Genomic DNA, 12,531 nt, shown 5'->3' with positions numbered 1-12,531 from the left:
GGACTCTTTCCAAGAGATCCCTGTCTTTTTTGTACTGGGGAGCCCAGTTCTTAGGGCTACTTTACATTAGAAGGCAGGGAGGAAAAAGCACCAAGTACTGATAGTGTAAAAATGCACTCTTTTCCCTCATATTCAAACCTACTGATTGCAGCAGTAAGTGAACTTCGGTGGGATTTTTATGAAATGGGACAGCACAAAGAGCCGTAATGTACTTAGCAGTGATGTCTCTTTAGGGGCATCCTTTTTTAGGCTAAAATCTGCTAGTGCTTCCCTCCTGTCTGTTTTAATGACATACTGTTTCTTGGTATACGACTGGCTTGGTTTGTGTTTTGGGTATGCAGAGGATTTTGTGCATCACTGTCCCTCAGCAGAACAGTGGCTGAAAATAAAATCTTGTCAGCTTTAAATTGCCCCTTACGTTACACAGGGAATGGTTCATTAGATCTTCATTGAGGTTGGACATTAGGAAAAATTTCTTCTCTGAAAGACTGGTCAGGCACTGGAACAGGATGCCCAGGGAGATGGTGGAGTCTCTGTACCTGGAGGTGATCAAGAAACGTTCAGATGTTGTACTGAGAGGTATGGTTTAGTGGGGAAATACAGGTGGCAGGTGAATGCTTGAACTGGATTATCTTGGAGGTGTTTTCTAACCTTGGTGATTCTATGATTCTGTGGTCTCAAATCCAAGTCTCATAGTAAGCAGTCGTTCCCCACAAAATCTTTTGTCATATCTAATTTTACCTGGGAGAGAGCAAAGAGGAACAAACTGGTGTCCATTCTTCTCACTGCCATTAAGAGGCAGGGGAAGCCAACTGAAATGCAGGGAATTATTTCTAAATGTGAGAAAAAGGTTTGTGCAGTGTGAGTGCTCGAGTACAGGAAGCGGTCTTCTGAAAGGCTGTGGAGTCTCCATCCCTGGAGATGCTCAGATTCCAGCTGAGCAGTACCGTTAGCAGCCCCCTCTTGCTGACCTCACTCTGAACACTGGGTTGGACTGGGCAAACTCCAGAGATGCCTCCCATCCTCAGCTACTCTGTGATTCTGCAAAGTTGTTACATAATAATATATTTCACTGTAATAATGAAGGTATGTATTAGTGAGAGGGTTAAAGTATCCCCTACTTAGCATCCTAACTGAGACCAAATACAAACGGACAAAAACATGAGAAGTTGTCAGTGACTGGTGGTGTTTTGTTCTGACTACTACAAAAATTTGACCTTGAATGGGATTAATTCAGTTATTTATTTGCTGCCATGTAAATATGTTGACTTAAGAGCACTTGTACTTCTTGAAATGAATATGTATAGAATATATTAACTTATGAACCTATTTATAAACCTGGCTAAAAATACCAGTACATATATGCATGTGGCTGCATGCTAATTTTAATCTATTTGAGGATGGGAAGTGATGTGACTATAATAGCCCACAAATGACACTGCAGAGTTATGACAGTTATTTCCAGGAAGACATCAACACTGTGCCCAGTAGGAGAGAATTAATACGAGTAAAGCAGAAAATAACTTAGAGAGAGATTGCAGTGCAGCTGTGTACCTCTGTGGTGCTCCCAAGCCTTGAATCCCATATGCAGGTTTGATTCTTTGTTTCAAACAGCATACATTAGGAGTGGACATGCTTTATGGAAAAGTGATGAAAGTGTTCGAAAACATGAAAAGGCTTCTAAACAGGTGACAACTCAGTACATCAGTACACAGGAAAATTTAGGAGAACAGTGGTGTACCAAACCATGCATAACAATGGCATAGTGAATAGGAAGGCTCACACCACAGTTTCTGTCAGTAGCAAAACTTTTGGCCATCAAACGCAGATACTAATTCAGATCAAATACAGAATGGTGGCTCTTCATGTAGAAGGTGAGAAACACCTTGGAATTCCCTGACAGAGGATGTGGAAGGGATGAAGAGGTTTAGGTGGGCAACTGGAGAAGTACTTGAAAGAGAATCCAAGGGCTTAATAGACAAACCATGTAAAGCTCAGCTTTTTAAAGGCATACCCTTTGGAGCTTGGCAGTGCTGTATACTACTGCAGTAATTGTACACTTGGAGAGTAGCTCATTTCAGTAGGCTTTCTCTAGTTTCTGTATCAGATTACAATTACAAAGAGAGAATCAGCTGAGCCTCCCTGCCCGTAAGTACTTGGAGAGTTGTTTTCTTTGGTGAGTATAAGAGTATTTTACATCAAGTGTCATGACTTACAGATAAAGAGAGATAGAACTATTGCCTCACCGTTTCTTGTGGCATGTGAAAGAGGAAAGTGCATCGCTAATGAAAAAAGAGCTAATTGAGCCTCCCTGCACTGACTCATGGTGTTCAAACAGGAAGGAACAGCCCTTCACAGCCATAGGGAGCTTGTAGGACTCACTGCTACGAAATTCAGTGCAAATAACATTTCTTTCATAGCATGTATTTATAATGATATTTTGAGGTTAAAGTTACCTTTTAGTATGTTCTGGAATAAACACTGCTGTGAAGAAAATGCTCTTCAAGTATGGTACATCTGAGAAAAAATAAATTTCTTGATTAGGATACTAGTTTTGAACTCCAGAGGTCTACCTAATCCCCAGCTCTGCTAGGGGGCTGCTGTATAACGTGCAGGATTTCTGACAGCATTGAGTTCTGAGACTGCTTAATGTGACACTTGCTTTACTTCAGATGTTCTGACCATTAATAAGTCACAGGTCAAAGTAATATACTGGATGTTTCGGTTTTATCCCAGCTTGTTACTCATAATTTTTATAGCCCTTCACTAGCAGAGGCTTCTCCCTAAATGCTTTTTCTTTTCAAAGCACTGAGGAAGTGCTTATGACAGTATTTCCAAATTTACAGACCTTGAGAACAAGACAGATTAGTGGGTCTCAAATCTTTTCTGATACCATTGGCAGTTTTAAGAAAGCTGACCTAATTATTTTTTTTATTGTTCCAAGACACTGAGGAGGCATCCATAACTCAGAAGGTTCCAGACTAATCTGCATTTTGCAAAACAAGAGGCGGAGATGTTTTTAGGTAGCAACAATAGAGTTTACAGATGTCCATGTAGTGAAAGATGGAGCTGAGATTTGCATCTCCAGTGACAGCAGAAACCCAAGGTTAACTACAGAAACATGTTTGCTAATTTTTCAAAGGTATAAATATACAGATAGATCTTTTGGTAGACAAATAGATTCCTGGACCGCAATGTTCTCTGCTTTACAACTGATAAGACTATTTTGTTTTTCCAGTTCCATTTCTGTACTGTGAGGGTGGCAAAACATTGGAATGAGCTTCCTGGAGAAGTGGCTGAAGTCCTATACCTTCCAGTTCAAGAGTCATTTAGATAATGCACTTTAAGTCTTGGTTAGCTTTGAAGAGATCAGGCAATTGGACTTGATTTTTGAAGGTCCCTTCCAGCAAAACTGTTCTATCTTCTTTTTTGAAACCCCCCTGTCCTCTTTATCTCCCACCTTTGTCTGTCTTGGAAGATGTTGTGATCTATTGGTTGTTTGCTTTTGCTTGTTTATCTGTTTGTTACTGTAATTTGAAAAACCTTCCCTTTTTGTGCTTTAGGCTTCTGATGTACTCTTGTAGAAGCATCAAAAGTACCTATGTCTCATCAGTTGCAGCTGAAGCTCTCATCACCTTCTTCATCACATTGCTGGATTGTCCTTAAAGGCAGTGGTGTCATCTGTACCAATTTGACTTTCGCACTGTGTGCACATGTGTAATAGAAAATATCTTAGACCTGAAGGGTGAATCGTGTACATAATGATCCTGTGGAGAAATTAATCCTAAAGAGTTCTGTTCAGTGTGCCGTTTCTCTTAAGAACATTTATAGGACATGGAGGCTCCATGTACTGGAAAAAGTTGTAGGATGTATGTGAGGTGATGTGGAATACTACCATATAAGTATGAGTGTTGCTATGGAAAAATGGATTAATTCATATGGTGAAAAGAAAACACATCTGCCTGGGAAATTTGCCATAGGGCAGGGGAAAAAAAAAGAAGAAAAAAATAGAGTTTAACTAAAACACGATCCAGGAGGATCCAAACAGGAGGGCTGTTTAAGCCAATTTCAGATGCTTTGGCTGCTTTCACTCCCAATATTCGCCAGCCCTGTCACATTGCTATTTGAAATATTTTCAAGATGGCAGCTTGTTCAACTGAGTTGTGGAATGCAGCCAGCAGACCTAGGCCAAGGAGAAAGGGCAGCACCCTAAGAAGTCAGAGAATAGAGGTTGGAGATGGAACCCAGCCTGGATGCAAGTAGAATGCTGGTGTGGGACACATCTGTGCCCAACATGAGATGAATTTCGTCTCTCCCAAATTACAGGCTCTTGTAACATTTGCCAGAGCAGTCTGACACACTTAAATGTACTGTAGTGTTGCACAATATTGAATGGAGAGTGACTCTCAGTGTTTTCCATTGCTTTTTCACCTGGTTGTATGTGCTAAAAACAAATAGATCAGGCACCAAGAAGACATTTTATTGATCAAATCCTTCGTAGGCGTGACTTAAACTGTGCACTGAAGGTCAAAACACTCAGGTCACAGAGGGAAGTTCTTTTGTTCAGTGTTTGCCATTGAAAACTTCCTCTCACTCCTCCACCAGGCATATTCAAAGGCTACTGTTGTTCGTAGGAAGCCTATTTATAAAGAGTTCCTAGAGTGGCACCAGTGACTTGAGTTGTCTTGGGAGATATCAAAAATACATGAGGATTCCTGAGGTGGGGGAGGAAGTTAATGTGCTTGCTCTGACACATAAACATTTGCACTACTTAAATCTTTCATCTCTTGTCTTGCGGCGTTCGAAGATCATAGCATACCATCTGGAAGGATGATGGCATGCCTGTATGCAGCATACTGCCGTGTGTCGGGGGACTGGCAATAAAAAAAATCTTTGCCTCTTCTTGAAAGTTCAGAAAGAGGTAAAAAAACGATAAAGGTTTTTGTCAAGAGAGTGAGCAGGATCTTCCTTGACAAATGCCCGATGAATTTTGTTTCCATCTTTACAGCATTATATTTATCGTTGTTGGCCACATCCTGTTTCTGTCTCAGGCAGGTACAGTAAAAGCTAAGAGCTACCTTTGAAGATGTAAGAATTTCACAGGTACATATGCTTCAAAATTGAATTTGAAGAGATCTGGAAATGAAGGTAGCAACTATTAATCCTTGTTTCTTCTTTGCTGGAGTTTTGTTTGAGATGTTTGCTAAACTTCCCAGCCAGCTGTTGGAAGACTAGGTCATACCATCAGAAGGGCTTGACCTTTACAGCTGAGCCTTTATCAGGGCACTTTTTATTTTTAACTTATTGTTCCTTCATCAAAGTAATATAATTTATGAAGCATAGGTGATTTTTTTTCATTTAAATGGCTACTTAGTAGAACTTTATCCGAATTGATCTATTTTAGCTGTAATTATATAATATGACATAAAAATTAATGTTGAGAAAACCATCACATGCTCAACTGTAAGAAGTAGGAAATTACTCCTTTTTGGAGCTGGAAGATTCATCTTCATTGATTCTCTGTCCCTTGATATCCTTATCTGTAAACCTTATTTTGGAGGATCTTTTGAGATACCTAGGGATACCAACGAAGGAAGGTCTACATTTGTTGGAAGTTCACTTCCCAGAAAGAGAATGGTATATGAAAAAGATGGCTAGTTTAGAGAAACTTATAGCTCAGCTACAACAGGCTGCAAACAGTAGTGGCTCAGCAGATGATGGAGGCTTAAACTCTGTAGCTGAAGCCTTCAAGGTATATAGGTGTTGCAGGAAAAGCAGGAGTTGCCAAGCTGGGAAATGTATCAGCAGTGTCCTCAGTATCTGTGCTACTAGAGGAGTAGTTAAATAAAAGTTGCAGAGCATGGAAAGAAGCAGAGCATGCCCATGATGTGGAGAGCTGAGAACTGTGCTAAGGGAGTTTGACCTGAGTGTATTTTCCTTCTTTCTATCAAGATAATTTGAGGAGGTTCCCATCTACAGCAAACTGAAAAATTGATACTGATAGAATCTTGTACAGATCCCACATCTGTTTTGCATCGAGCTACCTCTAGAACATCGATTAAGGGCAGCTACCCAAAGCAGCTGTCCCCACACCTATTGGTCAGAGAAGCCAAGTTACTTGCTTCTCTGCTACTTGCTTCTTCTTGCAGTATTTACTACTGCAAATGACACTGTGGTTCACTTTTTCAAATACATTGTCCTTGTGGTTTAACCTGACAGGTGACTGAGCATCACACAGCAGTTTGCTCCCTTCACCCTCTTCCCAGTGAGGTGGGGGAGAGAATTGGAAAAAATAAAATAAATAGAACTTGTGGGTTGAGATAAAACTATTTACTATGATAGATAAAAGGATAATAGTTAGGACTATGTGTATGTATATATATACGTGTGTGTGTGTGAATGTATATAACAGGTATATAACAAATGATGCACAGTTGCTCACCACCCCATGACTGATGCCCAGCTACCCCCCCCCCCCCCAAGCAGCAGAAGAGAGTGAGATGAACTCCCATGCCCTTCAAAACTCCTCCCATGTGATATTATATGGTATGGAAAATTCCTTTGGCCAGTTTAAGTCAGCTGTCCTAATTCTGTTCCCTTCCAGGTACTTGGACCATTCTCTATCAATGGTCTGGACTTTGTACAACACTGCTTAGCAGCAACTATAACTACCGATGTGTTAACATTGTTTTTCTACCAGAACCAAAACATAGCATCATACCAGACACTGAACAAATCTGTCCCAAGTGAAACTAAGGCAATAGTAATGAGCAAAAAGCAATGCACTCTTTCAGCCTTCCTTAGAAATGTCAGTGAGTCAGTTACCCAAGGACTTACATGTTGATTTAATTTTGATTAATTAATTTACATTCATTTAGACTACTATGATCTTTGAGTGCTTGGTGAATTCTTAGTTGTTCCTCCTTTGTGTTTAGACTGATCTCTTCAGTGCAGGGACAATTTCTTGCTGTGTATGATATGCAGAAGTCCTATATGCAGACCTCAGAAACTTCAGAGTACTATTGGAATTCAGCATTACATGGAAATAAAAAAACAAAACATTTTAAAATACTAGTAAAGGAGTATACAGGAAAGAGTGATTTCTAGTCTTAGGAGTTTTGTCTGTGTGAATATATAGATTTTCTTCACTACAAACTTAGCTTGGCCCTTTGCTAATTATCAGTGCTGGAGAAGGGAATTCACTCGTATTACTGCTTGCTTACTGGTATCCTGAACATAAAATGCAGAGTCACAGTCTGGGTTTGTTTTCTTTTTTTCTTTGTCCTGACAGAAAGATTTCGGGATTTACTGCTTCTACAGTCAAATCAAGATGCAGAGATTCTGCCCATCTTTCAGCAGAGGCGCTATCCCAAGTAAGTAACACTGTCTTGTCAGAGTTATAATCCTTACCTCTTTGCAGCTGAGGAGGCAAAGCATTCATAGCACTTTTGGTGCAAAGTGCTAAGGCAGAGCTGTGCTAAGGCAGAGCCACACTTGCACTGAGATTTTCAGTCTTTCAGCAGTGTCAGGAAGAAGCAGACATTCTCTGCAAGCATGCCTAGCTGTCAGGGGGAGGTGGTGGCAGAGTGCAGACATTAAGCTGCCTGGATCAGTCTGGTGTAGCTTTGTTTCACTTGGCACTGCGTGCTGACATAGGCAGATGTTTTGTCAGGCTAATCCCCACTCTTCTCATCTGGGATTCCATCGTTTGCAATGACAGATTCCCTTGGATTTTAACAGGCCCCCTCAAGAAGACTACGAGCTCTAGAAAATATTTTTTGCTGCCATTTTTTATAGATATACATGCAGGCAAAACAAAAAAAAATGTGTGTTTTTTCATTGTGTAATTGTATTGATTCAGTCTCTTTCTCTTAAATGACATACTTGAATGAAACAATAAGCACTGCTTGCTATATTATTTTTAAAAAATTGTGAATTTCAATAAAGTTTTGGAAAAAAGCAATGACGGGGAAGGAAGAAGAAATAGTCCTCACATTAATTGTGGCCACAGTGACCCATGGAGGGAAGATTGTGTGGGATGAACAGAAGGAGGAAAAGGAAATATAAATATCTGGAGACAAGCCAGCAACAATGATGGCAATCAGCAAAATTATTCATTTCAATCATCATTATTTTAATCATTAACTGGTTCCTGTAATACGTAAGAAGCCAGTGGAGCTACTTGCTAAATACAGCTCTGAAAATCTTATAACTTTTTTTAAAGCATACAGCAGATAGAGGAGCTGAGTGCTGTGAACTAGTCACCTCTTCACTGTAAATACTGGAAAATAAAAGCACTCAGGTGAATCCTTATTCCCAAAACAGTGAAACTTTTGCATTGACTTCAAGGGTGAAAGGATTCTATCCCCAGTTCTATTTTTTGCATCACCTATTGTTATTGTTTTACTGGACTATCATGGAGGTACAATATATGAGACTCTGGGAGATACCTTAAGTTGTCTGCTCTGCTTGTTTCATTAGGACTTCCATGTATTATTACCTTGGTCTTTCACCTGTAGGAGCACTAGAATAGTAATTTTTCCATAGTAGTAAAAAGCTTTGTTTAGCTTAAATGTTTTCTCTCATGGTGTGGACGCTGTCAGACTGGCCAGAGAAGGAAGCTTATCCTCCTTACCTCTGTACAAATCATTCACAAGCTACCTGACTTTCCATGTTCGTACGCAATTTATTGCTAATATTGTTGTCAAGTGTAGCAGACTAGCATTATCAAATCTGTGGGGGAATGAGTATCTGTTCTTCTCTGCTCAGTCCATGTTACAGCTCTTTCAAGATCATACATGGAACTATTTGAACTTAAGTGGACCTGTATATGAAATGATAAATGTTTTCAGCCATATTACTTGGGAAGATTGAGTGATTCCCATAATGCAAAAAATGAGTCACACTTTGGCGCTTGATTGATAGAAAATTTTGCATATGTTGTTACAAACAATAGATTTCTGCTTATAGCATCATTAATCCATGCATATTTGCTTGCTTGCTTACAGAAATTTATCGTGTATTTACAAGCTAGTTGAATACTGTTGACATGTCCTAATTTCCCTGGGGGTTCTTTTTCAAGTGAAATCCTTGTGTTCGGCAAGGTAGAAAACATGTTCATCTTCATGATATATTCTGTCTTATTCCCATTTCAGTGTGCTCATTTTTATTAAAAGATCAGTCAACAGAAATCAAGATAATTAACAGACACATCTCATAAATGAGTGTTCCTTGACTTCAGCTAAGCAGTCATCATTTGTACTATGTAAGGATCTGAGCAGTAAGGTCATTTTAATGTGACCTTATTGTGGAACACAGGGTGAAACCTCAAACACTTATGAATAACCTAAAGATATGGAAGGTTAAAAATAGAAGAGCAATTACAATAATGTTTTAGATGAATAGCCTGAGTGAGCAAGGTTTAGGAGGTAGAATGAGCAAAAGTTTGCACGTATTTGAGAGACATATACCAAAAGAAGGAGGTGGGAAAGGAAGGTGACCAGTATCATCCAGGATATTCAGAGTTACAGTAGAAATATTAAAGGCAAAATGAGCCAAGTATAATCCATCAGTTTCGAAAGAGGTAGAAGCTTTGTCTTCTGGGCTGACTTATGTTCTTGTTATATTAAGATCATGACCATCTCATGAAACAGCATGTTCATTATGAGTATGTGTTTGTTCTCCTAGATGTCTGTGCACTGGAATATTTGGAAGTACTTTTCTAGCATATACAAACACATTCTTCTGAATTTTTTAGGTAAATATGTCAGTTGTACTTTGCAGTCTTGGTTGATGCAGGAAGAAATGTTAGATCTTTTGATGACCCTTATGTTTGTCTGAATTTATTCTGCTGTGGATGACTAAATTGAACACCTGCTCTGACACATGAGGCAGGTTATAGAGGACCCAGAGCTTACAAAGATTCAAGCTTGAAAAAGCCACTTTGCACATCTCAGTGCTTCCTTGGCTTAGCTGTGTATGTCCACAACTAGCATGGCAACTTGAGCACTTGTTATCAGTGCAGCCCATGGGCTTAGATGGAGCACTACACCAGCACTTGCTTTTCATATTGAGCTTGCAGAGTGGGAGTTCAGCATCATCATGTGCTTCTTTCACATGACAGTGCAACTGTGTCTTGGGAAAACTGCAGTTATTAGGGAAGAGTTATGGGAGTATGTTCTCCCATAAATGCCTGCAGAGGAGTTTCACAATGAAACATACTGTACTACATAGGTTACTGAACTTGGAGGAGAAGTCCAGTCCAGGCAAGTCTTATCCATATCTCAAGTGAGCTTCAGAAGATGAAACTGGACATTACTGGACCCCTTGTTCACCTCTTCAGGAAACTCTCCATCCACATTAAAATGTTTGGTGCAGAAAATCTGTTTCCTAGCTGACATGAAACCATACCTGTCTGTGGGAAGTGACATTCTGAACACTGAAGAATAAACCTGCAACTGTGGGCAGCCAGGCAGGCAGGGTCTCATGTCACCTCCAAATGGTACCACCTGGGAAGATCCTCAGCCCTCAAACCAAATTGCAGATGTGCTTGCAGCTTTCTCCTTCATTCCCTCACCTCCACGAGCCTGCAGTGGACCCTGAGGTGGGCCACACAAACACAAACACAGTCAGGTGTATCAACAAGTTGAACTTGTTGCAGTGAGTCTTATCCTGACCAGTCACTTTGACAGCGAGCACTAAGACTCGTAAATTTCTTAAAGGACCTTTTAAAAATATCACTCTTCAGGTATTTCCACAGGAGTTTTCTTGAAGTTGAAATCAAGTTTGTACATTGCCTGTTTGCCTGCATAGCCCAGGAGTTTCATACTGTTTATCACATTAAATTACTCATAAAATGCAAAAAATGCTGCAGTACTAACACAGGCTGCAGAAGGTTGGGCTTGAAAATGTTGTAATGCCCATTAATCAGATCCAGCATGCGGCATTGAGCTTAGCCAGCAGTGTGTTTCTAAGTTACTGACTGGCACCATGCTGATTTCCACTGTCAGATTGTGTTTGACCTTGACGTTAGCTGGTCTGTCAGAAGGGAAGAACAAAACACGTGGAGAAATGTTATAAGTCTGAGAGTTAGGAGTTAAGTTGGTAGGTTACAAGGGCAGGAGTGAGGCCAGCGCTGCACAAAACTCCCAGTAATCTCCCAGTATTTGAAAGAAGATTATAAAACAGGAAGAAATCCAACTTTTTACATGTTAGATAGTGACAGGACAAGTGAGAATGTCTTTAAACAAAAGGAGGGAGATTTAGATTAGATGTCGGGAAAGTTTTCCACTGAGAGGGCGATGAGGTGCTGCCCAGAGCTGTGGGTGCCCCATCCTTGGAGGTTCTCAATGCCAGGCTGGATGGGGCCCTGGGCAGTCTGATGTCTTGCTCTGGTGGTCCACATCCCAGCCCAGCCTGCAGCACGGAGGTTGGAATTTGATGATCTTTGAGGTCCCTTCCCAACCCAAGCCATTCTGTTATTCTGTGAAAACTCTGCTTGTGAGGAATGGGTCACAAGTGCTGTTGGCGTTAAAACTTTTTAGCAAATTTCTCTTTTTTCTCAAAAGTGACTTTTGAGATTGCAGATGCATTTTTTTTATTTTCAAGATACTACCAAGGTCCTCAAATATGTGTGTGATTTTTTAGAGGAATTATTTGCTTTTTTTTTTTTCCCCCTTGGAAATATTCATTCATATCTTCTGTGGGTTTGGTGGAAAAGTGATTCACCACTGTAAGATTTTAAGAACAGAAGGAGCTGTTATGTTCTACCTAATTTGAGTCCCTTCTTAACGTGAGCAATAGAGCATTGCCTGATAGTCCCTGCAGCAAGGTTCGATCAGATCATAAATTTAGAAAGACATCTAATCTTCAAATTGAGACATTAAAACAGGAAAAATCGTAAACCTTTAGATCCACTTGCTTCAGTTGCTTCATGTATGTATAGCATGAATTTCTTTAGCATCAGTTTCCAATCTGCCATTTCATTGTACCACTGTCTGCCAAACAAGGAAGCTCTACAGAAAGTGATACCTCCGTATGAGTGGATAGAGGTCATTTAACAACACAACCTGCTGTTGAATAGGCAAAACTTTGTTGCAGGGCGAAGTTCTATAACAGCTTATGCTCTCTTTTTAAAACTGTGCCATTCTTTTTGTTTGTTGTTTGTTTGTTTGTTTTTTTAATTAAGAAACATGGAGAGGAATTTCTTGTATGCTCATATACAGAAATAGCAGTACTTCTTCATGGATAATTGAAAAATGACTGAAGCTGAACACTGTATTAGTATTTAACTGAAATGACAAGATGCTGAACTTCGGAGGAAAAAAAAGAACTTAGAACCTACAAGGTATAACAATATAAAAGAGTATTCCAAAAATATATAGTTTCCATCTGTCACAAACTTATAAGCCTTTCTTTGGCATATATTTTTCATAAATTAAGGTAGACTTGGTGTGCACGTACCAAAATACTGGTCATTTTCTCATCACAAAAAACAAAATTCCAAACCCTTACCTTTATATATATGTAGGC

At 39.8% G+C, this 12,531-nt stretch overlaps 1 protein-coding gene across 5 annotated transcripts in view; it reads left to right on the top strand.

The window, feature by feature from the left end:
- NOX4 (NADPH oxidase 4) overlaps positions 1-12,531 on the top strand; it is a 111,390-nt gene that overhangs the window by 60,121 nt on the left and 38,738 nt on the right. For all 5 annotated transcript variants that reach the window (XR_006177307.1, XR_006177306.1, XR_006177308.1 and 2 more), the window contains one exon: positions 7,292-7,373. Coding sequence is in view for 1 of the 5 variants with exons in the window: in XM_042862490.1 (XP_042718424.1) it covers positions 7,292-7,373 (82 nt within the window). In the remaining 4 variants the exon portion in view is untranslated. The remainder of the gene's footprint in view (positions 1-7,291; positions 7,374-12,531) is intronic.

Source organism: Lagopus leucura, unplaced genomic scaffold (genome assembly GCF_019238085.1).
Source record: "Lagopus leucura isolate 7727_CA_CO unplaced genomic scaffold, USGS_WTPT01 Super-Scaffold_702, whole genome shotgun sequence".
NCBI lineage: Eukaryota > Metazoa > Chordata > Aves > Galliformes > Phasianidae > Lagopus > Lagopus leucura.
The sequence above is the reverse complement of the archived record's forward strand: the minus strand, read 5'-3'. Positions and strand labels throughout refer to the sequence as shown.